At 44.0% G+C, this 26,749-nt stretch overlaps 1 protein-coding gene across 2 annotated transcripts in view; it reads left to right on the forward strand.

Moving 5' to 3' along the window:
* The window catches only part of Onecut2 (one cut homeobox 2), a 56,691-nt gene extending 30,485 nt beyond the window's left edge, over positions 1-26,206 (forward strand). Inside the window, exons 2-3 of one of the 2 annotated variants that reach the window (XR_006065934.2) lie at positions 13,928-16,426; positions 25,460-26,206. Coding sequence is in view for 1 of the 2 variants with exons in the window: in XM_016003711.3 (XP_015859197.3) it covers positions 13,928-14,214 (287 nt within the window). In the remaining variant the exon portion in view is untranslated. Of the gene's footprint in view, positions 1-13,927 lie in introns of both variants that reach the window. The other variant, XM_016003711.3, reaches the window with a different exon arrangement.
* The last annotated feature ends 543 nt before the right edge of the window (positions 26,207-26,749 follow it).

Below are 26,749 nucleotides of genomic sequence, written 5' to 3' on the forward strand. Positions count from 1 at the left end.
AGAAGTTGCACCCGCCCTGGATCTTCCAGCCATTTGAAATCAGGTGTCCTTCCTGGGCTTGTTTCTGAAGCTCCCGGCTCTCTGGGTGGCTTGGAGGAATGCTATCCCTGGCTCTCTCCATCTCTTCAGGACAGCCCAGGCAGAGTGGATGCTCAGCAACTGTGATTTCGAAGAGTGGGTTCTCCAAAGATTATCATTGTAGGCAAATGAGAAAGCCTTCCTGGATCACATGGGGGGACAGCTAGATTCTCAAAGTTCTGCCATTCCTTGGCAGTGGTTAGGACCAGACGAAGTGATGTCACCTCTGGGAGTTGTAGCCTCCTGAACTCATCCAAGTGCTCTCTAAATCCTGACATCTTTGACTTCATGGTTTTAGCAGCCAGGCTAGACCATCTGGCTTTAGCAGCCCAGTTTCCAGTGTTTCTTGTTTCTGCTCTTGGAGCTTCCGCTGAAAGGAAAGCGGAAGCTGAAAGCATACCTCCTCTCATGGCGAGCTTCTGCATGCTGCCTGAATGCCGCGGGAGCCAGCTGATGGTGGAGAGGCAGACATCTGAGCTCTCTCATTTTGTGAGTCTCAGACCCTCAGTGACTGCTTGAAAGTAAAAATTAAAGACAGGAAATAGAGCTGGTGTTATCCAAAGACTGTCCTTGAGGGATGGGAACTCAGATCAGCCCCTCTGTGCGGCCTGTCTTTTGCTGGATGAGAAATGAACATTGCTTGCTTATAAGCTGCCCAGCACTCACATGAAAGTGGAGGATCTGGGCTGTGAAGAAAGAGCAGAAGCTCATCATTCATTGTGGTTTGAATCTTAGATGATTTCATAATAAAAAACCCAGAGCCAGATATTGGAGTGGACGCTGAAAGATCAGAGAAGCAGAGCAAGCCACAGCCAACCTCACCTCGCCAACTCCTCAGCCAATCCTGTTTCCTCAGACTGGAAACCTGAGTCCTCACCCAAAAGGGTCTCAGCTGTACTGCTTTAGTTCCTGTCTCCTCACACCTTACATACCTTTCTCCGCCCAGCCATGTCACTTCCTAGGATTAAAGGCGTGTGTGCTTCCCAGTTCTGGGATTAAAGGTGTGTGCCACCACTGCCTGGCTCTGTTTCCAGTGTGGCCTTGAACTCACAGAGGTCCAGATGGATCTCTGCCTCCCAAGTGATAGGATTAAGGGTGTGTGTGCCACCACTGTCTGGCCTCTATGTCTAATCTAGTGGCTGGCTCTGTCCTCCGATCCCCAGGCAAGTTTATTAGAGGACACAATATATCATTACAATCTATCACCCACATTTTCCAAAAGAGCAGAGGAGGGTAAGCTCAGAAACACCCCACATGGTAAGAAATGTGTCCTGGGTTAGTAGCTCAGCTCAAAGCACAGCATAGATATGCATGGGCAGCACCAAGACCCTTTGGTCTCCTGCATCACTGATGTTAAGACCCCTACTGTCTAGACTCCAGAATGTTCGTGTGTATACATGTACATGCGTGTGCACATATTTCAAAGCCAGAGATCAACCTCCGGGTGTCATTCCTCAGGTGCCATACACCTGGTTTTTAAGACAGGGTCTCCCAGTGGCCTAGAATCCCGAATGTAGTCTGGGCTAGCTGGCCAGCAGGCCCCAGGAACCCGCCTGTCTTCACCTCCTCAGCACTGGGATTGCAAGTGTGTGGCACCACGCCTTGCTTATTTTTATGTGGGCTCTGGGAATCAGGCTGGCTCGTGAGCTCACGTTTGCTAAACAAGCCGAGCCGACTCCTCAGCCCCTCTACAGCTCCCGGTTCCTTCTCTTACTCTCTCTCTCTTCTCTCTCTTCCTGACTAGCTCCTCTTCCCTCCCGCCTGTGTTTGCTCTCATAGACTGAGCTGCTACAGCTCTGGGGTTAGCACATTGAATGCCTCGCGCGTCAGCGATGATCTGACAAATGTTTGAGGTTCCTCTCGTCAAGGTTTTGCCTAGACCCACAATTAGAAGAGGGTGAGAAGAAGGGACTATTAACAATGATGAACGTCCCATGGCTATTTTTTTTTTGTTGTTGTTGTTGTTGCACACCATTTCTTCTTTTGGCCTCCCAGATAGATGTTCTTTTAGATATGGCTGGCTCGGCCACTTCAGTGGATTGGTATCAGGTCTGTAGAGACAGTTTCAAAGGCAAGCCAGCTTTCTCCTTTGGGGCAAAGCCAGTCTGCTCCCCATCTGACTCTGACTAAGAGTATTGGGAGAAGTGAGGTGGTTAAGAGTTTAACTTTTGAGAACCAAATTCACGGTACTGAGTCTATGGTCATCTGGACCACAGTGCACCTTATTGATGAGCCAGGAACTCCCAAACTATTTATAGTTCCTTAAATTCAGGGAGCGCAAAACAACGGGATAAAGATCTTCAAATTGCCCTGTGCCTAAAGTGAGCCCTTCCTTCACCCAGGTGAACTCATCTGGCCCCTGGTAGCCATCACGACATTTTGGAGCCGCGACACTAAGTCTCCTGTGCGTTAGCCTCTCCTCCCCATGTCCTCTTAGCAGTGGGCTCGCGCCTGTCCCTCTGCTGGCCCAAGCAGCCTGCAGGACTGGGCCTTACCAGCGCTGATGGCTGACTGGACACTCGATATGTACCAGCCCAGTGTGTGAGTCCTACTTGCTACCTTGTTGGGGTGCAGGGGACCCCTTTATTTATTTATTTATTTATTTCTTCCTGTAGACTCCTGGCTGTGCAAATTAGTTCCAGGGACGGGGTTAGTGTGCTTTTCTGTCTGTGTTGGAGCATCACCTAGAAGGGAAGGGAGTTAATTTCCTTTCTTCTTTACTCAGAAGCCCATAGACTGTGCCCAAAAAAAATAAAAATAAAAAAATAAAAACCGTGGTGCAAATGTGAACCTTCTCCATCGGTGTTTCCAACCCAGACTTCCTGGGTCTCTCTCAGGATGTGCCCCCCTTGCTGAAGGTCACACTCTCCCCTCTTTGGACAATCCCTGGCTTAAGGCTCTTCAGCTGTAAAGGAAAAGAATTTTCCTGCAAGCTTCAGACCTATAGACTTGGAGACGCTGACAGATCCACACCGGTGATGATTTCCTTCTCCCTCCTCCACTCTCTGTCCTGGCAAGTTCATAATGAACTCTTCAGGGGAGTATTTACTGAATTCAAGGTGAATGGAGCGTGGCTGCATGATTTCTTAGGGGCTAATGAGAGCCATCACGGATAGAATGTATTTGAACATAAATTAGTGATGTTAGGAAACAGCCGTGGTCCAGAGCCTTTTAGGCCCTCTGATACAGGCCAAAAAAAGTACACCATGGTCTTATCTTTTGCATGATGCTGGGAAACTAAATGAGAAAATAAGGAAAACAAAATCATAAACTTTTATTTGCCGTTAGCCCCATGGCAAGTTCACGTACTATTGAGTAAGGTGTGGAAAATCATTAGAAATCATGAATTATAAACTTTTTTAAGTTTTTGAAAAGGTGTGTTTATGTCTCTGTATTGAGTGTTTAGCACGTGTGTGCAAGTACCCACAGAGGTCAGAAGAGAGCTCCCAGAGCTGAGGTGGTAGACCATCCTGGGTGGCCTCCCATCAGTCTCGCTTGCAAATGCCTTTGAACCACAGACCGGTCTCTCCAGCCCTTCAGATCGTGGACTCTAAACCTCACCTTTCCTTTTTCTCTGTGAAAGAAGAACAAGAGTCACATTTACTGAATATCTGTGTACTGAATGAGACAGCTAACGTCGTGTGTGCGTGCGTGCGTGCGTGCGTGTGTGTGTGTGTGTGTGTGTGTGTGTGTGTGCACATGCGTGCGTACATGTGTATGTGGGAACATGTGTATGGGTGTGTGAAAGCCAGATGCTGAGTTCAGGTATCAGTTGCTCTCCACCTTGTTTCTTGAGACAGGACCTCCCACTGAATCAGGAGCTAAGCTGGCTAGCCAATGAGCTCAGGGAATCCTCCTGCCTCTGTCCTCCTAGCAGTAGGGTCATAGACACCACCAATGTGCTTGATTTTTTTTTTTTTTTTAACTTGGGTGCTGGGGATCCAAACTCAGGTCCTCATGTTTTCACAGCAGGTATTTTACTGACCGAGTCATTTCCTCAGCCCATAGTTACCCTCTTGATGTCCTGGAGTGGTGGGCGTTAGAGTCCCCAGTAAGTAAGGAAAGCTAAGCCTGAAGGTAATGCAGTGGCCAGTGAAGAACTAGACGCAGCTGGGTTCTGAGATGAGGCTTCTACCCCGCATTTGACTCACCTCCAGAGCAGAAAGGCGAAGGTTGCTCTTGGCTTTCATGTCCACCGTCTCTCACCACAATTAGGTTGCATAACATAACCACAGAGCAGGTGGCAGAAGCCAGCATTTATTTCTGTTCGGGAGTCTGTGGCTTGGCCCTGCTGTTTTGCTGATCCAGGCCGCACTTGGCTGATCTCAGCTGTCCTTACTCAAGCATCTGCAGTCAGCTGCTGGGTCAGCTGGGGGTGGGGGCTGATCTAGTATGGTTGGAGTTGGGTCCTCCCCTCTCCTCCCACAGCTAGCCTTGGCTTTTGGTAGAGTTCCCAGAGCCTGGAGAAACTTTTCGCCCAGGCTGATTGTGCTAACGCTGGGCCCCTCGTCATCAGCCATCAGGCTCGTTCCCATCACCCAGCCCCGAGCATCTGTGGCTGACACTGTGTGTTTGCTGGTGGAGCCAGGGCTCTCTTGCCTTGTCTCGGCTCTCTTGCCTTGTCTCGGCTCTCTGTGATGACCTCTATTTTCTTTTTTTATGACGGAAATACCTTAGGCTGGGCACTTTGCAAAGGAGAGGTGCACATTGAACTCATTACTGGCGATTTGGTGACACGTAGCGGTGCCATTGTGGCTTTGATGAGGACTGTATAGCAGAAAGCCATAGGGCTGAAGGCTTTATGACAAGTGAGAGGGAAAACAGAGATGAGACAGTGGGGCAGGAAGCTAGAAAGAGACACATGAGACCAATGGGAATCCTCCAAGAATGACATTTATTACTCTGATAGCACACCTTAATAACCTCAGGCCCTCCCACTAGGTCCTGCCTCTTAATTCACTGCACCAAGCGTCTACACACTTGAACTATATCCAGATTGTAGCAACCTCTTTTTTGGCGCATGCACTCGTGGTTTCAGAGGGGAATGGGTTAAAAGAAAACACCATTTGTGAAGACTCCTGGGTGTCACCCAATCAACACAGGAAACAGTGTTGTACTTGGAGGTGACATGTGAGCTGGGGGGGGGGAGTTGGAGGAGGGAGTGTGGTTGCAGGGACAGGAAGGACAGACAGCTAGATTCTTGGAGGACAAGGATGGTGGACAAGACAGTCCTAGAAAAATAAGTGAGAACTGAAGAGAAGCAGAAACGAGTCTAAAAGAAATACAGGAGATCAGAGATGTGGGGACAAACCATCATCCCCAGGCACGAGCATCCCCTTGGACCATATTCATCCTGCTGCTGCTTGGGACTGAGGACTTGCTCAGGCCACTCCCTCCAGCAAATAATTCATGAGCCTCAACTATGACAGTATAATTCCCTCCACATGCATCCCCTGAAGCTGCTAGTACAGGAAGGATGAAAACCCATCTCTTCCTGTTTAATGAGGCCACTACATAGGGGTTCAATTGTTATTTCATATTAATAATTCTGTTGCAGAGCTCCAGGCTTACAGAGGGTCTCAGCCCGATATAAGAAGGGCGCACACTGGGGGTCTGAATCAGGTAATGTGGAGCATCTCTGCAGGGGGATTCGAGCCTTGCTTTAGGTCACTTTCACTCCAGGGAGAGGGGAGTTACTGGGGAGGTTGACAGGGGAGTTTCCGAGCCTGCAGACTGTCAACCTCAACAAAGAGGGGCCGCCGAACTTGTATGAACTGTGAATGGGAATCCGTACATCTGCTTGACCTTCCTCTAAAAACGTGTGGAAAGGACATCCGAGCATCTTGGTACTAACTTTGATTCTGTTGGTCCTCATTTTTTTTTCTACGTTTTTTCATTTCCCTTATGAAAGTGACATACGGGGACTGTGGGGGTCCAGCCCCTCAATAGTCCCCTCCCGGGGTCTGGGAAGAATCTACAACCAGCTGATAATTAATCTTTGAAGAAAAGAAATGAACCTATGTACACGAAACTCCTTAGTCCATTACTTTATTATTCTGTGTCAGTTACAAGCTTATATTCTGCTCTCATTTTTAGCTTCTTTCTCTACTGTTCCCTCTAAGTTCTATCTTAATTCTCTCATCTTAATTCTGCCTCATCTAGGTCTTTTTCATCTTGTTCTTACCCAGCTAGTACTTCCCCATCTGACTCTTTCTCATATTCCATCTTGTCCACACGTACTCTCCTTATCCCTCTCCATTCTCCATCTCTCCATTCTCCACGTTCCTCCTAAGTCTCCCAGTAATCCAGTTATAAACCCAAGCAATAGCAAGCCCCTGGTCGAGCAAGGTCACCAGGCTTGAATTCTACAGGGTCATAAAGTCAGGTAAGAATTTTCCTCAGGCAGTGACCACCAGGCTCCCAGGGGCAAACAGAGGGGTGATAAAAATCACATGGAGGGGCAGTAATTGTTAATTATCATTTGCAACCCAAAAGGGAAGTGACTAATGGGGAAATGAATTAACTAAAGGCTAAATTCGGGTAATATCTAAAAAGAGGGATCTTATATGCTCTACTATAGTCTTAAATGTGATTGGTAGAAAATGTTAAAAATCTATAAGTTGCTAGGTCAATGGGAGAAAATAAAATTGCCTTCTTTTTTTTTCATGTGGCTCATGTCTGTCCAAGCTATCTGCCATTTTTCTGCAGGGTGGGGGAAAGTGTGCTCAGTCGTTAGTGTACAGCTAGATGCCTCTGGTGATAGTTAAAGGGAGATCTGGAACTAGAGGTAAGATTTGGGAAAGAGGAAGTTAGGCTTAATTGGCACATCCGCCAGGCCTTCTCAAACAGGTAGCCTGGACGCTTAAGTCTGTTCTTAAGTACAGAGGTATCTCTGATAAGGTACTTTCCTCCAACTGGGGATGGACCTGGCCGGATGCTGCCAATGATGATAATTGCAGGGAGGCTTGAACTAGGGTTCTGGCTCAACATAGCTGTTAGGGCACAGGTTATCTAAATACTCCAGAAGTGGTTAGGTAAGGAGTTAGAGGTCTATAAAGATAGTAAGGCTGTAAGAAAGGAGGGTCCGAGCTAAATTGTGTAAAGCTATTACTTAACGTCCACCTAACCTAGGTGGTGGCTCCTTGTGGAATTTACCTTAAATCAGGAGCCTTGCATGTGAACTGTTATTACTGCTAGTCCTTGAAAGTGGCTAAGGGAGATATCTGATTCCAGAGGAAGCCTTCCCTGAGGCTGTTCTCCAAATACCTTGGGTGTGTTTGTCCAGAGAGTGATCAGTCCACACTGTTAGCTCTTCTTAGGGAAAAATCAATTGGGAAAACTATGAAGGCACACATGATTTTCATAACAGAATACAGCTGATGTATAATAAGCCAAATAACACCAAAAGTTCCTTGGAATTTGGCTTCCTCTGGAGGAATTCCTTGATCCCTCCAGGTAGTGACTTTGCCATAACCAGCTGAGTTCTTAGGATATATTCCTGTGGCCCACAGCAGTGACATCTTCTGGCCAGACAAGGACCCTAAAGGTCTATGACTGTGACAAAGATTACAGGAGGTAAAGGATGTTCAGGTGACCAGGCACGGTAGCTCCTGCCTAGAATCCCAGCACCCAGGTGGCAGAGGCAGAAGGGTTGCCACACATTCAAGGATAACCTCGTTGAAATAGCAATCTCCAGGCCCGCCAGAACTACGTGGATCTCGTATTAAAAGCAAAACAAGGCAGTGTTCAGATGCTCTGAGAAACTAAAGGCACTGAACCTATGGGATAGATCAGGTGTCTAAGAGAAGTGTGGTACCCTGAATGACCTCACCCACCTGGACCTGCCCCCGGCACCAGCCTTAAACACACACACACACACACACACACACACACTCCTGATGTCTTCCACAAATGCAAGTTGTCTCTGGCTTAATAAATTCTGCCTCAGGTATCTGACCACATTCCTGCACGTTGCCTGTGGTGACCAGTGGGCAAAGCTAAGACCTGAGTATCGGGGGACAACTGAGACCCCAGAATTCTAGGAGCAGCCCCCACCCCAAGGCAAATAAGACATGGCTGTACCAGGAGTTGGGATGGAGAGAGGTGGAAAGAGAATCAGTCAGGAAAGAATTGATCTCTCCCTCCTGGTTAAGAAGGATCAGCTATGGGGACGTATCACATCCCGAGCTTTACAGTGTCTTTATCTTATCAATATTCCTGATAACAGCCAGGGGACAAATAAAGTGATGACCCAGTAAAAGGCAAGTTGACATGTTGAGATGAGAGAGTTGGCTTGTGCCTGGACCAGAGCCTCCCTTAGAAACAAATGGTTAAAACCTCAGTCTGGTAATGAGCCTGCATTTGTAGGTAGGCGGTTGGCTGTTGCTCTTTGCTATCAGTCACAGGTTATGGACAGACCTGTGGATTCTTGTCTGTCCAAAATTACCAAGCTGAGTCAACGGAGTTCCTTCTGCAAAGAGGGACAAGGCATGGTGGCATGGGGAGGTCACCATGGATAGGTAAACAGATGATTAACCCCATCTTTGAGGTAGAAAGGGGCTTTAGGACTTCCTTATGCTCCACATAAGGGGAGGGAGTGAGGGGCATCACAAATGGCTTGAAGCTTCCTGATTCCCACCTGTCTCCCTAGCCTGGAGTACATCCATTAGCTCACCCATCTTCTTCCTGCTTTTCTTCCCAGAAAAAAGGGAGGAAGAGATTAGTCAGGATGAGATTGGACCTACTATCCACTACAAAATTCCCCTCAGGTAGCTGGAAGCTGGACAGGACTGGCCAACATTAGTCTGTGGCAAGACTCCATCAACACTAGCTGTGAACATCTGCTGTTTTCTGGGGTCTCTGACACATTCCTCCGTTGTAGGGAGTCCCTTGGCACTTCCCTAGCCATTCAGAAATGAGTACATATTGACTGTAGAGTATAATATCTTAACGATACCTGAACCATTTACAGACTACTTGTGTCTCTGGGGATAGCTGGCTCTGTGGCTTGTTTTAAGACTACTGAGATTCACAGCCTCATGCCACCTGTCATTCCATCTGTTGACTTTTTTTTTTTTAGGCTTTCAAAGCAGGTAAAACTTTATTTCATTCTGTTTCTGAGCAACGGACTTTGTTTTTTTTTGTTTGCTTATTATAATATAATATTTTAATTTACTCTTTGAGAATTTAATATATCCATGTGATGTATTTCAGTCATAAACCTTCCCTATCCCCACTTCCATTTCTTTACAGATGCCCCCCTTTTATATCTCTCTCCCAACTTCATGTCCTCGTTTTTTTTATAGCTCATTGAGTCCAATCAATGCTGCCCATATATATATTCATGGTTGAGGGGCCATCCATTGAAGCATGGTCAACTTATCACACCACTAAAGAAAACTATCTCTTTTTTAAAATTTTATCTATCTATCTATCTATCTATCTATCTATCTATCTATCTATCTATCTATCTATTTATTTTTACAACCAGACCATGGTTTCCCTTCCTTCCTCTCCTCCCAGTCCTCCCCCTCCTCCCCCTTTCCCTCCCCTCCCCCCTTCCTCTCCCCTCTACACCTCTATCCACTGCTCCTCCATTTCTATTCAGAAAAGCACAGGCCTCCCATAGATAACAACCAAACACGGCATATCAAGTTAAAGGCTGGACAAGGCAACCCAGTGTGAGGAAAATTGTCCCAAAAGCCAGCACAAGAGTCAGACACAGCCCCTGCTCTCACTGTTAAGAGTCCCATCAGAAGATCAAGCTACATAACTGTCATATATATGCAGACAGACTAGGTCAGACCCACGCAGGCTCCCTGGGTCTCGGTTCAGGCTCTGTGAGCCCCTATGAGCCCAGGTTAGTTGATTCTGTGGGTTTTCTCATGGTGTCCTTGACCCCTCTGCCTCCTACAATCCTTCCTCCCCCTCTTCTGCAGGATTCCCTGAGCTCCACCTAATGTTTGGCTGTGGGTCTCTGCATCTGCTCCCATTGGTTGCTGGATGAAGCCTTTCTGATGACAACTGGGCTAGGCACCTATCTATGAGTATAGCAGAAGATCATTAGGAATCGTTTCATTGACTTTTTTTTTTTTCTTGGCAGCCATCAACTGTCAATAGCTCCTCAGCTTGGGATGGGGCTCAAGGGCCCTTTTCCCATCCATGCTGGCATGCTGGCTGGCTCGCACTTGTGGGGGCACCTGCAGCCTCTGTGAATTCATGAGGACAGTTGTCTTGTGTCCAGAGGACACTGTTTTGCCCTAGTCTTCCCCCAAGCTCTGGCTCTTAGAATGTTTCTTCTGCTCCCTCTTTTGCTATATTTTCTGACCCTTGGCTGGGAGGGCCACAATGTCGATGTCCCGTTTTTTGGCTGAGCACACTCCACAGATGCATGCTCCCCACACCTGGACCACTGACCAGATGACTTTGTGAGTAAAACTCATGAGTTGCCAACTACCAGCTATTGATAATCTGAGCAAGTTCAGTCCTGCTACTTCATTATTTGGGCTTTGTTGGCTTGGTGTACGTTGACTGCAACATTGCATTTACTGATGTGTAATCTGGTGGCTCTGGAAAGCAATTGGAAAAGCATAGAAAGACAGTATTGATCTATTATTTCTCTGCAGTGCTGAACATTTTAAGCATTTAATATTTTTCTAAGTATATAAATCTAATATCTATCTAATCTGTCTGTATCTCACCAAATATAATCTGACAGACCAATGTGGACTTCTCCCACACAGTGTAATCACTGTACTAAAAACACAAACAGAGGCTTATCTGAAGGATGATCAATATTGGTATGAAAATTGAGGGCTACGTGACTAATCCAGAGAAGGGTGAGTTGACAGAGGACTTCAGCCAATGTTTACAGAAGCTATTTGCTCAGATTTTACCAGGTGATAATTGTGCATCACTATTTATTAAGAATCCTCCAGATGAAGGCTCCACCCCCAGGAGGCTGGGGCAGGGCTGGGATCTGAGAACCTGATGTGGCGGTGGCGCGTGGCCAAGCACATTGTTTCCCACATCTCAGAAAAACCTGTGGGAGTGTAATGGCAGTACTCCACAGAATCTCTGGAGAGGACTGAACACCGCCCTGCACAGAGGCCCCTCCCTTTGTAACAGGTGCTGTTCTAGGGAAGGGAAGGAGGAAGCTTGGCCACTTATTTCCTTTTAAAATGACAATCACCCTGCCTGATGTGTCTAGCTCGGAGTTGCTGAGGTTAATCCAATGAGTGGAGACTGGCACTGTGACTTCCTTATCGGACTCAGGAATCTAGGCCCTGAAAGCTTAAGTACTCTGAGGTCCCAAGCTTTAGAAGTGGGAGTCAGAATTTGAACCCTCTAACCCCAGAGCTTTGCATGTAGCAGGTGCTCCTGGAAGATTTTAGGAAGCAAGTAATTCAGACTGAGGCACGTGGACCACTGGGAACAGCATTACCTAGGAGCTGATGTATAGTGCAGAATCTCCAGCCACCAGCCAGCCAGGCTGCATCCACACCTGTGTTTGTAAAGTGCTCTTCAGATGACCCGTGCACACCCTAAAGTTCAGAACCGCTTTAATAGATGGCCCGAAATATGGCGTGAAGAGTCTCAGCATGTGCTTATGACAGCCAGACGGGAACCCACACAATCCAACAAGCCATGAGAACCTGGTGGGGCGGGCAGGGGTGGGAGTGAACAAGGAAGTGTGCACGGGGAAGCTATCCAAGGGTGGTGTGGCAGGAAGTCTCAGTAACTGCTGTCTGAAATCACATGGCGGGGGAACCTCCCCTCATGAGAAAACCATAAACCCTCCAAGAGAAAAGTTCTTGTGTGGATATGTTTTCTTTCGGAAGACAATACAGTTCATTTCTTTTTCTTCCTTCCTTCCTTCGTTCCTTCTCTTTCTTTCTTTCTTTCTTTCTTTCTTTCTTTCTTTCTTTCTTTCTTTCTTTCTTTCTTTCTTTCCTTCCTTCCTTCCTTCCTTCCTTCCTTCCTTCCTTCCTTCCTTCCTTCCCTCCTCCTCCTTTTTCTTCTTAACGAGAGAAGGACTAGTCAGGAAGAAATTATTTACCAAAACTGACATGCTCCAGCAGTTTTTCCATCAGAGGTTCCTCTACTCCCGCAGCCCTTGGAGGGTACACATCTTGTCTACTTCGGGAGTGAGTTTTCTTTGTTTCTATGTGGAACATAGAGAGCATCCACGAGTTAGATGAGAGGTTCAGTTTCCAGAGGATTTTCCCTTTGAGTGTTGTCCTTGAGTGAAATCCTCTTCAAGTCCATTCCAGCTGCTGTGGCAAAATATCATGAGCTATATTGTGGGTGGTACCACCCTTGGGCTGGCGGTCCTGGGTGCTATGAGAAAGTAGGGTGAACAAGCCACAAGAAGCAGGCCACCAAGCAGCACCCCTCCATAGCCTCTGCACCAGCTCCTGCCTCCAGGTTCGCACCCTGCTTGACTTCCCGCCCTCGCTACTTTTGATAATGACCTGTTATATATAAGGAGCTGCTAGTGGAATAAAAAAAACTCTTTCCTTCCCAAGTTGCTTTTGGTCATGGTGTTTCATCACAGCAACAGAACACTGCCTAAGACAAATTGGTATCAGGAGTTGGACGTTGCTGTGACAGAGCTTACCATGTTGACTTCGGAGGGTGGGGAGGACTTTGGCACTCTGGGCTAGGAAAGTCACTGAGCACTGAGGCTCAGGGAGCTGTTCTGAGGAAGCCTGAAAGATAACAATGTTGAGAGCAATGCAGACAATGGAGGCCTGGCTTGGAACGCTTCAGAGTAAACAACCCAATTCCCTGAGTCAAGATGCCATGTGTTACTACTTGGTGCCAAGTATAACCCATGTCCCTGCTCCAAAGAGTAAGTTAGGAATATCAGACACAGTTGGTCACTGCCTTCTAAGGAGCTGCAGACTAACGGAGAGGGGCTGATGGGTAGAAAAATGTCCTGGTCACATATGTCGTTCACATGTAGCTTTTCACATCTGCTAAATCCAAGCATATGCAGTAGACATATTTAGGATCTTAAAGGCTTATTAAGATGCAACTTTGGCTTATTTCTTACCCCTAACCCCCTCCACTCACACAAACACACACCTCTTTTCCTGTTTTGGCCTCACTTTCAAGTGGCCAAAATAGAGCTGGCTAAACCGACTTTTCTGAGATTTGTTTGTTTTCTTTTTCAATGTCTGGATGGACAGGATTCAGGTCAGGATGCTTTCACCTGTTGTCTTGTGTTTCCTCCTGTTCACAGTGTTTGAAGTTGTGTGAATTGAAGCCTTGCTTGTGTGTTTGAAGGGGTGAACTTTAACTCCAGGAGTGACTTCAGCTTAACTGAGAACAGTTCTAGTGAATGTGTACAGGGCACCCCTCTCACCAACTCTCCCCCTGGTGCGGGGCTTCTTCACCACAACCAGTTTCAGAGTCACAGGGAGAGGGAGAGGGAGAGGGAGAGGGAGAGGGAGAGGGAGAGGGAGAGGGAGAGGGAGAGGGAGAGGGAGAGGGAGAGGGAGAGGAGAGAGAGAGAGAGAGAGAGAGAGAGAGAGAGAGAGAGAGAGAGAGAGAGAGAGAGAGAGAAGCATGTACAGAGGGATGGGAACAAAAGAGAAAAACAAGTTGAGTCAGATCCAAATCAGACTGTGGAGCAGCCAGCCCGGGCTCTCCTTTCTCCCACTCCCCTTCCATCACCAAGACAAACTGGGTTGGTCTGCTATCGACAGCCGGGTAATCTACACACTAAAGCTTAACAGTTTCCAGCCCCTCTATGACTTTGCCCATGTTTTCAATGGATCACCGAATCACATTGGCTCCTCACACTGCCACTGACTCCTTTCCCTTTTCTTGTCTTTCCCTCAAGCGTGCAAGCGCAAAGAGCAAGAACCTAACAAAGACCGGAACAACTCCCAGAAGAAATCCCGCCTGGTGTTCACCGACCTCCAACGCCGGACGCTCTTCGCCATCTTCAAGGAGAACAAGCGCCCTTCGAAGGAAATGCAGATCACCATCTCCCAGCAACTCGGGCTGGAGCTGACCACTGTCAGTAACTTCTTCATGAACGCCCGGCGCCGCAGCCTGGAGAAATGGCAAGATGACCTAAGCACAGGGGGCTCTTCTTCCACCTCCAGCACTTGTACCAAAGCATGATCCAAGGACTTCACCTGGGCACAAGTCACCTCCCAACGAGGACAACAGATACCAAAAAGTAAATCAATAAAAACCAAAACAAACAACCAACCAAAAAAAACCAAAACCAAAAAAAATCACAAAGACATCCGATTCTTAGCTGGGGCCCTTCACTGGTGACTTGAAAGCACAATTCTCCTGAAACTTCTATTCTAGCTGTAATCATAGGCCAGGTGTTCATTTTGTTTTGCTTTGTTTTAAATGGCTACAGAGTCCAAGTGCACGCTGAAAATGGATCTCTTTGAACCAGACACTATCCTCTGAGCATGCTAGGCATCCCAGAGATCCAAATGGGGCCTTCTTGGAGGGAGTTAATTACAGCAGGGTGTCCACCAAGCTCAGCACTGATGTGAGCGTTAACAGCCCCGTTCAGGCCCAGTCAACCTCTTGTCTTCGTTGCCCATGAGCAATAGTGGGAATTTGGCCTGAGTCAAGACACAGCTTAGAATTCCAAGACACTACATCACGAAAAGAATTTAACAACAAGAAAGACCTCATTTGCCTCCCAAGTGCTTAGCTTCTTTATATCACAATACACAAAAATTCTCAGCCATAACATTACAAAAATAAATAAATAAATCAGAATGGTAATTACTGAGCACAAGTTTTAAATATGAAAATCAATAAAAATCCAAGGACCTGTTTTTTCCAACTCAGGCATCTTTTCACTGGATAGTTTAGAAAGCATTAGGTTGATTTCAGTTTACAATTTTTCTTTTCCTTACCTCCTGGAAATCTCATGTGGTCTTTTGGATCCGTCGAGGGGGGGAAAAAAGTCAGTTCACTTGAGCTCAAAGTATCAAGCACAACAAAGATAAAAACAGAAATAAGGAAGGTTCTGGTTTCAGTGCATCCAGCTTGGCAAGGCGGTCTCCATCCGTCTTCACCATTGTGAAGTCATTAGGGAATCATTGGGAATATGGCTTCAAGCACATTTTGCAGTTTGTTACAAATTCTGTTTGTACATAACGCAGATGCACACTCAGGAGGCCAATTTAACTGTTACAGTGCAGGAGCAAAGGCATCGTTGAAGAAGATCTAGATTTTTTTAGATCATTGCCATGTCCTTGATTTACCAGACCACCCAGTTCCTCCTATGTGCGTTCCGACTACCATGCGGTTCATTCTCATCCTTGCTGATTTGTGTCGTCCCTGCCCCATCCCATCGGTGGGGATGTTTCTATTGTTTTCTAGAAAGAAACAGTTTAATAAGCCACATCCTGTCGCCTCTTCCTAAATCTCTTCCGTTGTTGACTCATCCTTGTGAAACAGCCGACTGAATCTGGAGAGAACACAGCACACCAAAGAAGCAGAATACTGCAAACCAAAGACATTTATTACCTGCCATTTTCTAGCCTACAAATACTGTGATTACTTTTAGAGATCAGAACACCTCTGTAACTCCTAGTGGCACGCAGCTCTTGTCTTGGGCTCACCCTCTGGCTGAGCAACCAGCGATACCAATGACATTCACCAAGCATCCAGGCAGTGGTTTTGCCACGCCAGCCCTGGTTGTCACTTTCCCATCGTGAGTGGAAGAGGGCCCACAGAACTCTGGGAGATTACAAAGGTCACTATGTGCATATTTACCAGTGAACGGCCCCAGGTGGGCACCGTGGGGTGTTCAAAGCAAGCCAAACGCTGCAATGATTCTTTACAGACACTTGAGACTGACTTTTGTATGAATTACTTATTGAAACCAAAGAAACTTTTTCTGCACCTACTTCTGCAACAAACGGAACTGTCCCATTAATTGAGTAAATGATTCCATCAATCACTGGAAATCACCAACAAGAAAAGCACGCTAGAATAAAAACAAAACAACAACAAAAAAAAAACACCGAAGACGCACTGTGTTCAAACAGACCTCTTGGGACATTTTCTTTTTCTTTTTTTTTTTGGAAGCAGATTTGAAAGAAAGGGTTGAGACAAGAATCACAACACAGGAGAGCCTCCGTGGCTGCTGCTTCATTTGACAACTCACTCGGTAATCTTAAAGTTGAAGATTGTCTTTAATTTGTGCCTATGCAGTTTTTCAAAAGAACATGGAACAGAGCAACAGAAACCTCAACAGCTACAATACCAAAGATGAGGATTCTCACACCTTTTGTCTCGGTTCATGACCTTCTTTTGCCTGGTTAAAATACTTATAGCGTCATTGATCTGTACAAAGGTAATTGATTTTGTTTCTATAAGCAACAAAAGGAAAGGGTCATTCATTTGATTTTATTGCCTCCCTTTAGTTTTTTGCTTTATGGCTTTTTAGTCAACATGGAATCCCCCCCAAAGGTTCCATGGACACCAAATTTGAGATGTTGGGATACTGAATGATGTTCCCCTCTCTCTTCAGCAGAGTATGGGAAATACTACTGTTCCTTGAATGTTCGTTGCTTCTATGTTCAGAGTCTCATCATTAGGGGAGGGAAGGGGAGCAAGGGTCAGGGGTAGGAGAGTCTGGGTGATAGGTCCTCTCCAGAGCCACAGAACCAAAGAATTTATAGAGAAATTTTACAACCTCATCTTCATGTGACTGCCACATAGTAACAGGGCTTCATTTGGGGGTGGGGAAACATGTAAAAAGAATCGCCAGTTTCTACTTTTCTATTAGCTTTTTAAAAAAAATCAGCTGTAAAGTTGCATTTCTAAAGAAAAATATAAATATAGATATATATTAAATGTATGAGTACATATATAAACCAACCTGCATTGGTGATAACCCAAAAATTTTGCTGTCCAAATTCATGCCATCTTTTTGTCATAGGCTCCATTCACTGAGTGTTCAGTTCATAGCTATTGTCATTTTCCATGCCATTCCAGAGTTAATTTGCCACTGTGGTTGTCTGGCAGTATTCATATTTCTATGTCAACTTATGGGAAAGGGTGAAAGTCATGTTTAAGTGTTTCTACATGTAACTTGTTGATGAATGGATTCATGATATAAATGAGTTTTAGTTGTATTTAGTCATCTCTATTCTATGCCTCAACCATGATAAGCAAGGTTTCTCTACCAGATTAGCTCAGAGCTACTGCTGCTGCTAGCAGTGAGGAAGTCATCTTCTCTCATTGCTGGGAATGCTTAGTGGTCCATTCCCATCCTCTGTGGAGTAGAACACCCAGAAATCCACTTTCCCATAGATGCCCTATCCATCAAAGTAGTCTAGATTCTTCTAAGTGAGCAGACCCACCAGGGACTTCTCATGGGGAAGTCCAGCTCCCGTTGCAATAGGCTGACCAGGTGTCCTCAGGGTAGTAATTACCAATTTGTATTGATAAGCTTGAATGCAACTATAGCGGCCACTGGGGTGGGACAGGATTGTTGCGGGGACGTAGCTCAATCCTGAAGAAAAAAAAAACACAGCAGACTGTGGAGAGAGTCCTAGGTTCCTGTCCCTGGAGAGCCACATCACGTGTTGTCCCACTTCTTTACTCGCTCACTGTGGCTGTCCTGTATATGGAGTATCATTTCTACAGCCGAGAGAATGTGGCTCTGTGTGACTTTTGTAATCCGTCCTGCCTAGAGAATTTTTTTTCCCTCTTTTCCCTTGTTTCTCTCTGTCCCTTGCTTATATTCCATGGACCCTTGGTCAATGACCAAGAGAGAGGCATATTTTCCTCTGGAAATTGCTCCCATTTCAGCTTGGTCAGGTGAATTTTAACTTGGGTAAACACTAAATGAGTCCTTGTGAATTGTGGCCAACGGGAATGGTGGTTCTGCTTCAATCCAGACTGGGGAACCAAGCATCTTACTTTGGTTGGTGACTGACACTAATTAACAGCATTTGGGTCTCCACATCCTTGGAAGGTGATGGCATGAAGATAAAAGGCAAGAATCTCCCTCCAAGAACGCTTGGTAAATGTCTCACATATCTCAGATCATATCAAAGAGAATGCTTGCTTTAAAAATGTTATACACACACACACACACACACATGTATATGTATATGTGTCTGTACACATATGCATCAAAATTTTAAGCCATACAAAGTTTCATTTTGCTAGATAGGTGAAAGGAAAAAAGTACTATACTGAAAAGTTATGGAATTTTATCCAGTGTGGTTTTTTTCCCCAAAGCCTTTAAATTTTTATTTTAAATTAATAGTTTCAGAAAAATATTGGGACTTGGAGATAACCTATAATCCATATCCTCAATCCAAGAAAAGTTCCAGGCTGCCTCAGCCATCAACAACAACTGGACACTGTGAAGTAATAGCTCACAACCCAACTTCACATTCTTGGGGTGACAGAAATCCAAATGCTCAAAGCTACTGAGTCAAAGGTGTTTCTCTTTAAGCCTTTGCATAACTAAGCTTTTGTTTCGTTTTGTTTTCAGTGTGATTTTAATAATGGAGATTCAATTCCTTCATTCCCAGAATTCTTTTAAAGGGGAGCCAATATACTTCTTTTTTTAAAGGCCAACAGCAACAATAATAAAAATTCGAGTCCAGTATTTAAAAGATTTTCCCATAATGTTATAGAGCATTTGGTTTGTGTCACATAGTGGTACAGGCTAGTCTGAGCCAGGAAGGAAAGATCAGGCTTGCATACACAACTCCTATTTTTCCAAAGGCTCTTGGCAGCTTTGGCTTTGGAAATCCAAACTCAATGTCACTTCAAGGTAAAGCAAGACAAAAACTAGGAAGTTAAACCTACTAGACACACACACACACACACACACACACACACACTCATACACACACACACACACATACACACACACACACATACACACACACACACACACACACTTTCCTAAGGCAAGCAGTTCCAAAGCCAAATATTAATAACTTAATTTTAAATAAGCAAACACTGTCTATGCTGGGGATCCATGTTTTAGTGCCAGTATATCAAAATTGAGCAGATTTTTAAACAAATAGCCACTCTTTGGTAGATACAGAGGAACTGTCCCATTATCAAAAATGTCTAGGGATATGTCTGTTAGCTTAATACCATCAAAATATCATGGAAATACACTTTTGGAGGAAATGGGTCTTCAGGAGCTTGTCGAATTGGAATTTTTCAAAATCTACAAGCAGACTAAGTTCCAAGGTTGTTAGAGAATAGTCGAGTCTATTGAAAACTGGGGAAAGTGTTGACCACATGGCCCAGACACTACTTTGACAGTACCTCTTCTAGATTCCTACCCAATCAGAGCTGACATTTTACTGTCCTGTTGATGCTCTGAGTCAACCTTGCTGGCCTAACCAAGTGAGTGGAAAGCAGAAGAAGGGATAGAGCCCTTCTGATGGTTATTTGCAAAGCTGGACAGCTCAACAGTTCTCTGCAGTTTAGCCAGCCAGAGAGTCCAGTTGTAAAAGAAGCCCAAGTAAATCCCCACTTAAGAAGAGCAGTATCCCAGGTGGCTGCTTAAACTATGGATGCCCTAATTCCTAATTTCTATCTACACTTTGTTTCTTTGCAAGGTAGGGGGCAAGGGTAGGTGGTTGATTGGTTTGTTTTAGAAAGTCAAAAAAGTTAATTCTTAAAATAACATAGGATTTCATATACATAGATAGATGCAAAACTTTTCATTAAGGCCCATGGGTCATTCTGGGAGTCCACAGGACCTTAAGCATTCATCAACCTCAATTACCCAAGTAACTAACAGTCATAGGGAAGTAATAGGTCTAGGTCTAGAGCCCAGGCTCTATCTCTGTGGACTTTGAGTTAGGTTGATTGACATTAACCAGTTTATACTTTTTAGTGGGAAAAAAAATGTATGTAAGAAAAAAAATCACCATAGGCTTGGTCATTCCATGGGAATTTTCCATTTGGTTCCATTTTTAGCAACGGGAATTTTTACATGGCATAGACCTTGGTAGATAAGTTTGCCTGACACTTATACTGTCTGTGGGCTTGGATGTATACAAATCTAGATACATATTTCAACATAGATCCTCATAATTAACTTTACATCTGCATACATTGCCTAGAGGTGTCTAGATGTGTACATGCAAGTGTGTACAGACATGCTTAATACATATATATATTGTAATCTGTTACAATAAATAAATTTCAAATCATCATGCAACATGTATATGATACTTTGACAATGTACCTTGTCTTATTATTTATTGTAATGCTGAAAACCAAAGTGCAGAAATGTAAGCAAAAGTATCCAACATCATCATTCATCATGATACTTGAAATTACTTTCATTTGGGTCCAGCAAGGACAAACAACTCATAATGGAACATTAGATATTATTTAATTATCTGTGTTAGATGTTTGATGACTTTGGTTGAATAGCTTTATTCTAAATCTCTCGTAACTAAAGCTAAATCCAAAGACCTGAAAAAGAACAAAAAAGGGATTGGAGGACTCAGAGTCAAGTCAGATCAGTGGGAGACGGTGGGCTCTGGTTTCCAGGGTTGAGACAGTGGTGGTATGAGTATGTGGAGGTTAACTAATTGGGGTGGTGATTCTTTTCCCTCATGTTTGTCCCATCAAAGTGATCTTTAATGTGATAAAGCTTTAGAAGTCATACTTTGCTGCTTTATTTTGACTTAGAATATAGAAATAAATGACCCATTTTGTCCATCAAAAGAAAAAAAAAATGAAGACAGCCCATCCTCCACCCCTCAGCTATATTTTCACGTGTCTCTTTCAACTGTGACCCAACAAGCTGTTAATATAATTAATTTATTTAAATTAGTTTCTTGTATACTAGCATGTAGGATTTGGGTCATTATTTAATTATCTTTCCTTAGTTTGATTTTACTCCTTGTTCTTATTTATCAAGACGTAGAGCAGAGATGCATCTGAGATGCCAAACCTTAGCTGTCCTCTTCTAGTGGAGTCTGCTTCCTAAAGCAGTGAACTTCTGTTACAGACAGGGAAGGAACATAGGTTACAAGGAAAATGAAATACAATCTGGGGGTATTTCCCCTTGCTGGATTAACTTTTGAAATGGTTTAATGGTTATTAAATTATTTAATTTAAGTTCACAGTGCCACCGGGCGCCAGGTGAACTTCACCTCTTAATTACCGGGGCCCTGAGAGCCTTTCTATGGTAACTTATTTATTTAACTTATTCGGCATCTGTGACAGATGCGTGTATAGTTTGTGTTTGTTATTTAAAACAACAGAGAGCCAGCACTGCGGTCTGTCTGCTGTCAGAACAACAGAGCAGATGTGTGGACAAGCAGTGACCTGCTCAGCCTGAACCTGCTTCAGAACCCTCGAGCTGAGATCCAACTTCACCAGCCCGGATTTCGGGGCTTCTATACGGAAACTGGAAAAAAATAAATTAAAAAAAAAATCATAAACCAAAAAGAGAGAACCCTTACACTAGCTGCTTCCAAGAAAGAACTCAGTGTGCGTGTAAAGCAACAAAACAAAAAGGGAAAAAAAAAAGCAGAAAAAAAAAAAGGAAAAAACGGAAAAACTTTCTATTTGTAGTGAGAACCAAAGAAGGCTACCTCACTGACTTTTTCCATTTGTAATTTTAATCGTGTTGATGACACCAAAGATACCAAAGATTCCTTTCTCTGTGCGGTCTGCATTTTGCTTGTGCTCTTTTATGATTTGAACTCTTCTTTCTGACATATGGTATGTACAGCCACAGCTCAGACACCCCAAAGAAACAATGATGTATGCGAAGGGGGCTGTGACCCTGGAAAGGGATATTTTCTGTGTCTCTGGCCTTTGCCTGCTGCCCCCCCCCACCCCCACCCCCTACATGTTCAGGATGCAAATCGGGATGCTGCTGCCATTGGATTCTTTAAAGTTCCCGTTCCAATTTGGTGAAGAAGACTGCTTGGAGGTGGTGGCCTGCGGGTTTAGTTGTGGCCTCTGTTTCCTGGAGCTGTCACGGGGAAAAGTGCCAACCGAGCTAATGCAAATACAGAAATAAGCACTGGCTAGGAGAGCTGGAAGGGACTTTAGAACACATTCAGTCACCACCGCCCACCCCACTGTGGCCAGGTTGAAGTAGTTATCTAAGTCCAGTAACCAAAAGCCAACCCATGCTTCCTGGTTCCAGGTCCTGTGTGCTGCCTCTTCTGTGGTGCTCTGCAGGTTCTGCCTGACATTGGTCACACGATGTCGAGTCGGAAAGTAGTCATCCCTTAACACTTTCATCCTCTAAGAATACTATTCAGGTACCTACACCTTATATGATATATCCAGAGTCATGCGTGATCTGTTGCTTAGTAATGTGGCCAGCCTTGAACTTCCAGAGTTCACTCAGGGTGTCTGCCCTGGGAAGTATATGAACCCAGATAGTAAGATGACTTTTGAACCCACCCATTACAAAATTTTGAATAAATAAGCTTGTAATCAGTGGAAGGAGAAAGCACAGTCTCGACCCACTGAGTTTAATAGCTATGGCTATTCTGAAGTCAATATTTATCAAGCAAGGGAACTTGATTACCATTTTCGGTAGGATATTTTAGCTGTCAGCTTTTTTGTTTGTTTGCTTTTTTTCCTTTTACTGAACAGTGTTCCCATTACATTTCTAAATTAATTTTATTTATAAGATAAATATAAGCCTTACATTGTTTGATACTAAAATGTATCAAACATCAATGAAAAATACCCCGGTATCAGAAGAATGGATCTACCAGTTTAAATAACGGTTACTTAAAGTTACTTCTCTCCTTTTTTCCTTATCAAAACTTAATTGGTCTCCTTTAAGTTTCTTTAGATTGTATTAAATGACTAAATTACTATTAAGATCATTCACCAATGTGATTGAAATGTTAGCCAGTGAATCTTTTTCAGCTTTCGGGATTTAGGTACACACCAATTCCTATCTCTAGTCCACAGAGCTCTTTATTGAATGCTGCGATTTTACATGCCACATAGTAGTTATCACTGAGCTTTTAAAGAGACTATTAGATAAAGCTAAGAAGGGAAGATCAATTAACTCATCAGTTCCATACACCAACAGAGTATAGCTGATAAAAGAATTTAAAACAGACTTATACACTATGAAACATATACCCTTTCTCTTTCTCCTTTTCTCCTCCTCCTCCTCTTTCTTCTTTTTAAAGGCAGGGTCTCATGTGGTCCAAGCTAGCCTTAAACTAACTGTATAGATAAGGATGGCTTTGAATTTCCAATCCTCCTGCCTCTGTGTCCTTAGTTGTGGGACTACAGTTGTGAACCACCACCATGTCCGGCCAGTTGTCTTCTTTCTGAAGTTTGCAAGCTCCATCCTGGCGTATGTGGAAGTCCTTTCCCACCTAGATAGAGACTAAGATTTCATGGTCTCCGTATACAAGGCAAACCTCCAGGCCTTCTTACCAAGCAGCTGATCACCAAATTCCTGTTGGAAGCAAACATTCTCAGAAATACCTGGGAGACAACTAATCCACTAAGCATCGGAGTAGTCGTTCCTTGTAAGCAACATCGCCTTCCCCAGCCTTCCTACCACTGAACCCCTAGGACAGAGAACCTAGAAAGAGCAATGGCAGCCGGAACACAGAAAACATCTCAATTGCCAGACCCCCCCTCTTCGGCGACCCCCCACCCCCACCCCCACCCCAGCCTCATGCTTCACTTGCAAAGTGTGACATAAACCACGGGACGAGTGCCTTGCTTGAACCAAAGCAACGATTTAGCCAGTCTGGACCTCTCTGTGCTTTTTTTAATCCTTCCTGTGAATACCTCAGCTGCAACCGGGCCTCCACACCAGTAAATTGGTGGGCTTGCCGTACTCGGTGCTTTGCAATGCAACCCTGCAAAGAACAAGATTTGTACTAATACCAAAGCTTCTTTCCCGACGTCTCTTCCTTCTGCCTCCCCATCGGCCCCCTTTTCTAGTCCCTCACGGTTCCAAAGCTTTAATATGAACCTGGGCATGTTGGCAATGCAGACCGCGCAATTCCTTACCGAATTTTCTCAGATATACCTCATAGATAATAGTGTTTAGAGTAATGTTATTATAGCGTATGTAATAAATTATTCACTGTTTTCTTTTGGTAACTGTGATTTAAAAAAAGAAAAAAAAAGAGAAAAAAAAGCTTTATACAGTTTAGGTTGTGCTTTTGTAATAGATGACAATGTGCGCTTAAAAAGGATATGTATGTGCTTTTTATTTTTCTTCCCCTTGCCCCTTTGGATTTTATTTATTCTGGATTGGGGAAAGACGCAGAATGAGCCCAAAGTTTACAGTTTCATATTTTGCTGAAGAAACAATCTGTGTTCATTTGCTTTGTTGAAAAAAAAGTTATTTTCTACATTTGTGCTAATTGTTCTGTGTTAACAGTGTAGTATTATAATTAGCAACTGCCAATCAGTGCTATAATTTTATGCATGAGGCTAAAAATTTAGCAGTGTGATGCATTGTGGTCTTACTAGCAACATTTTTCATTTTGTACTAGATCTTCCCCTTTGGTTCAATGGACATTATTTATGCATGGGCGTCTCTCATTTGTTAGCAGTCGTGAACAGTTGTGTATACATTAAACTGTGAAAAATGTACACAGTTTGGCCTCAGACAGTGATAATTACTGGTTTTCTTGGGAGATGTATTACCTTGAAAATAACTTTACATCTGTTGGGATTTCAAAATGAGTCAGATTGAATCAGGCTTGAATTTTATAATGAGAAAGGTCATCCAAGTTGGAGTTCACCTACTTGACCCCCACAAATTGGGACCCTCATAACCCAGATATATCACTATATCTGAGAGAGTTGAAAATGAGCACTAGAGAGAAACTCACCTCTGCATTTTTAATTTCCACTAAAAGGAGTTTTAGCTTTATGTTCATGACCTCAGACCTATTGGACCATGTATACAACAATGCTAACTCATCTAGGTCTCTCTTTCCCGGATTTTCCCAGGGGGACTGGCTTCTTCTAGGATTCTGTTGTCAGTTCCCAGTAGAAATGCATGTAGCGTCCATATCAGTAATTCATCCCTGGCCTTTTGGTACACTCTCACAGATAACCCCACCAGTTATTTGGACAAGAATATATGGCCATTCCCTAAATGTCCCCTCATGTGGCCCTGTCATATTTTTTCTCCTTAGGGTCAGAAACGACTCTAGATTCCTTTTTACAAAGTTATACCTATATTCTAAAGGGGAGTGTAAGAATTTTGAGAACCAATTTAGGAAAACCATCTTGGTTTGAATTCCCCAGTCTTTGAGGTCTCTCTAGCTCAAAAATTATTTTTCAGTCCCAGTGGATTGGGCAAACATATTCTTATATTTGGGTTCTGAGATCCATTCTTGAGTTTCATACCTATTTCCTACACCAGTATGCTCCCCATAAAGCCAAATCAACTGCCAAGTTCTGCCGTTCTGCAGAAGAGAACGAAGATAAGGAAACAATGGTGGGAATACAGCAGTCTGCCGTGCAGAACATTGGAAATCACCAACAGACAGCAGAACGTTGCATGTGTGTCTGTCAGTGAGTATGTTGGAGATGTTCTTTCATTGATGCAAAGGAACGGCCTTATAAGTAGGTTGTGATGATGAAAGCTTTGTAATGTAGTCTTTTTGTTTGTTTGTTTCCTTTTATTAATCTGCCAAAGATGGGGATGGATACAAGAAGTTTAAAATCAGCTTTTGTAAGCCAGTTGTTGATTGTAATAGTATTTAATCTTTCAGAAAGCTTTACATATTCTTCTGCAATAAGTCAAGTCACTATTTGTGTCCCTAAGTTCTCTTCACACTCACAAGCCTGCAAACTGTTCCTTATGATGCGGATGTAATAATATCGTCAACGTTCTAATGTATTTTTGATCCAAAGCAGACAAAGGGTTGTGGGAGACATGAGCATGCCTGGTCTTCTTTACCACAAGCAACACAGGGATCTGGCTCATTAGAATTTGCCAAGAAGACTTGTCTTATGAAATTTGAGGTATATTTTGTTATGCCGTTTTATTTCCTTTTTTTTAAACTGTGGAAAGTGATACGTTGAATCAAGTATAAGCTGAGTTTTCCAGACAACTGAAGTAGCTACATTGTGAATGTTATTTTGTTATTAAAGGGTTTTTACTCAATCTTTGTGCCAATGAATGTCCTTTTCCTTGGAAACACAAGAACCACGGAATTACCTCTACTTGGCCTGGACTTTCCTCCTGTGGAGGTGTGTGGAGCTGGCCTGGGAAATAAATGGTAATGCCTGGGCTTAGAAGGTAGGTTTGGGGCTCTAAGAAGAGATCTCCATGTCTATCAGCTTTAAAGAGACCTAGGTCCAAATTTTCCATCTTCAACCTCTCAGGACCCCAATACATCTCTAAGAGCCCTTGAACAAATGCCAGCATAAAATAAGGTCCCAATTCATACAGGAAAGGGAAGGGGGAGAACTTGGTGATCATGCATCATCTGTGAGCCGCTAAGTATCACACACACACACACACACACACACAGGCTCCACCCAGGGGAAGCCTGGGCCTTCACCAAAGGACTTTCTTCCATATTGACTCCTGCAAGGGATTCAGTTATTCACCCAAGCCAGGAGAAGGCACTTGCTATCAGTAGGCTTCCCAGACACCTTCTGCATACCACTTATTTATCATATCTATAATTTGGGGGGCAATTCC

The sequence above is a fragment of the Peromyscus maniculatus genome, chromosome 19, assembly GCF_049852395.1.
Source record: "Peromyscus maniculatus bairdii isolate BWxNUB_F1_BW_parent chromosome 19, HU_Pman_BW_mat_3.1, whole genome shotgun sequence".
Lineage (NCBI taxonomy): Eukaryota > Metazoa > Chordata > Mammalia > Rodentia > Cricetidae > Peromyscus > Peromyscus maniculatus.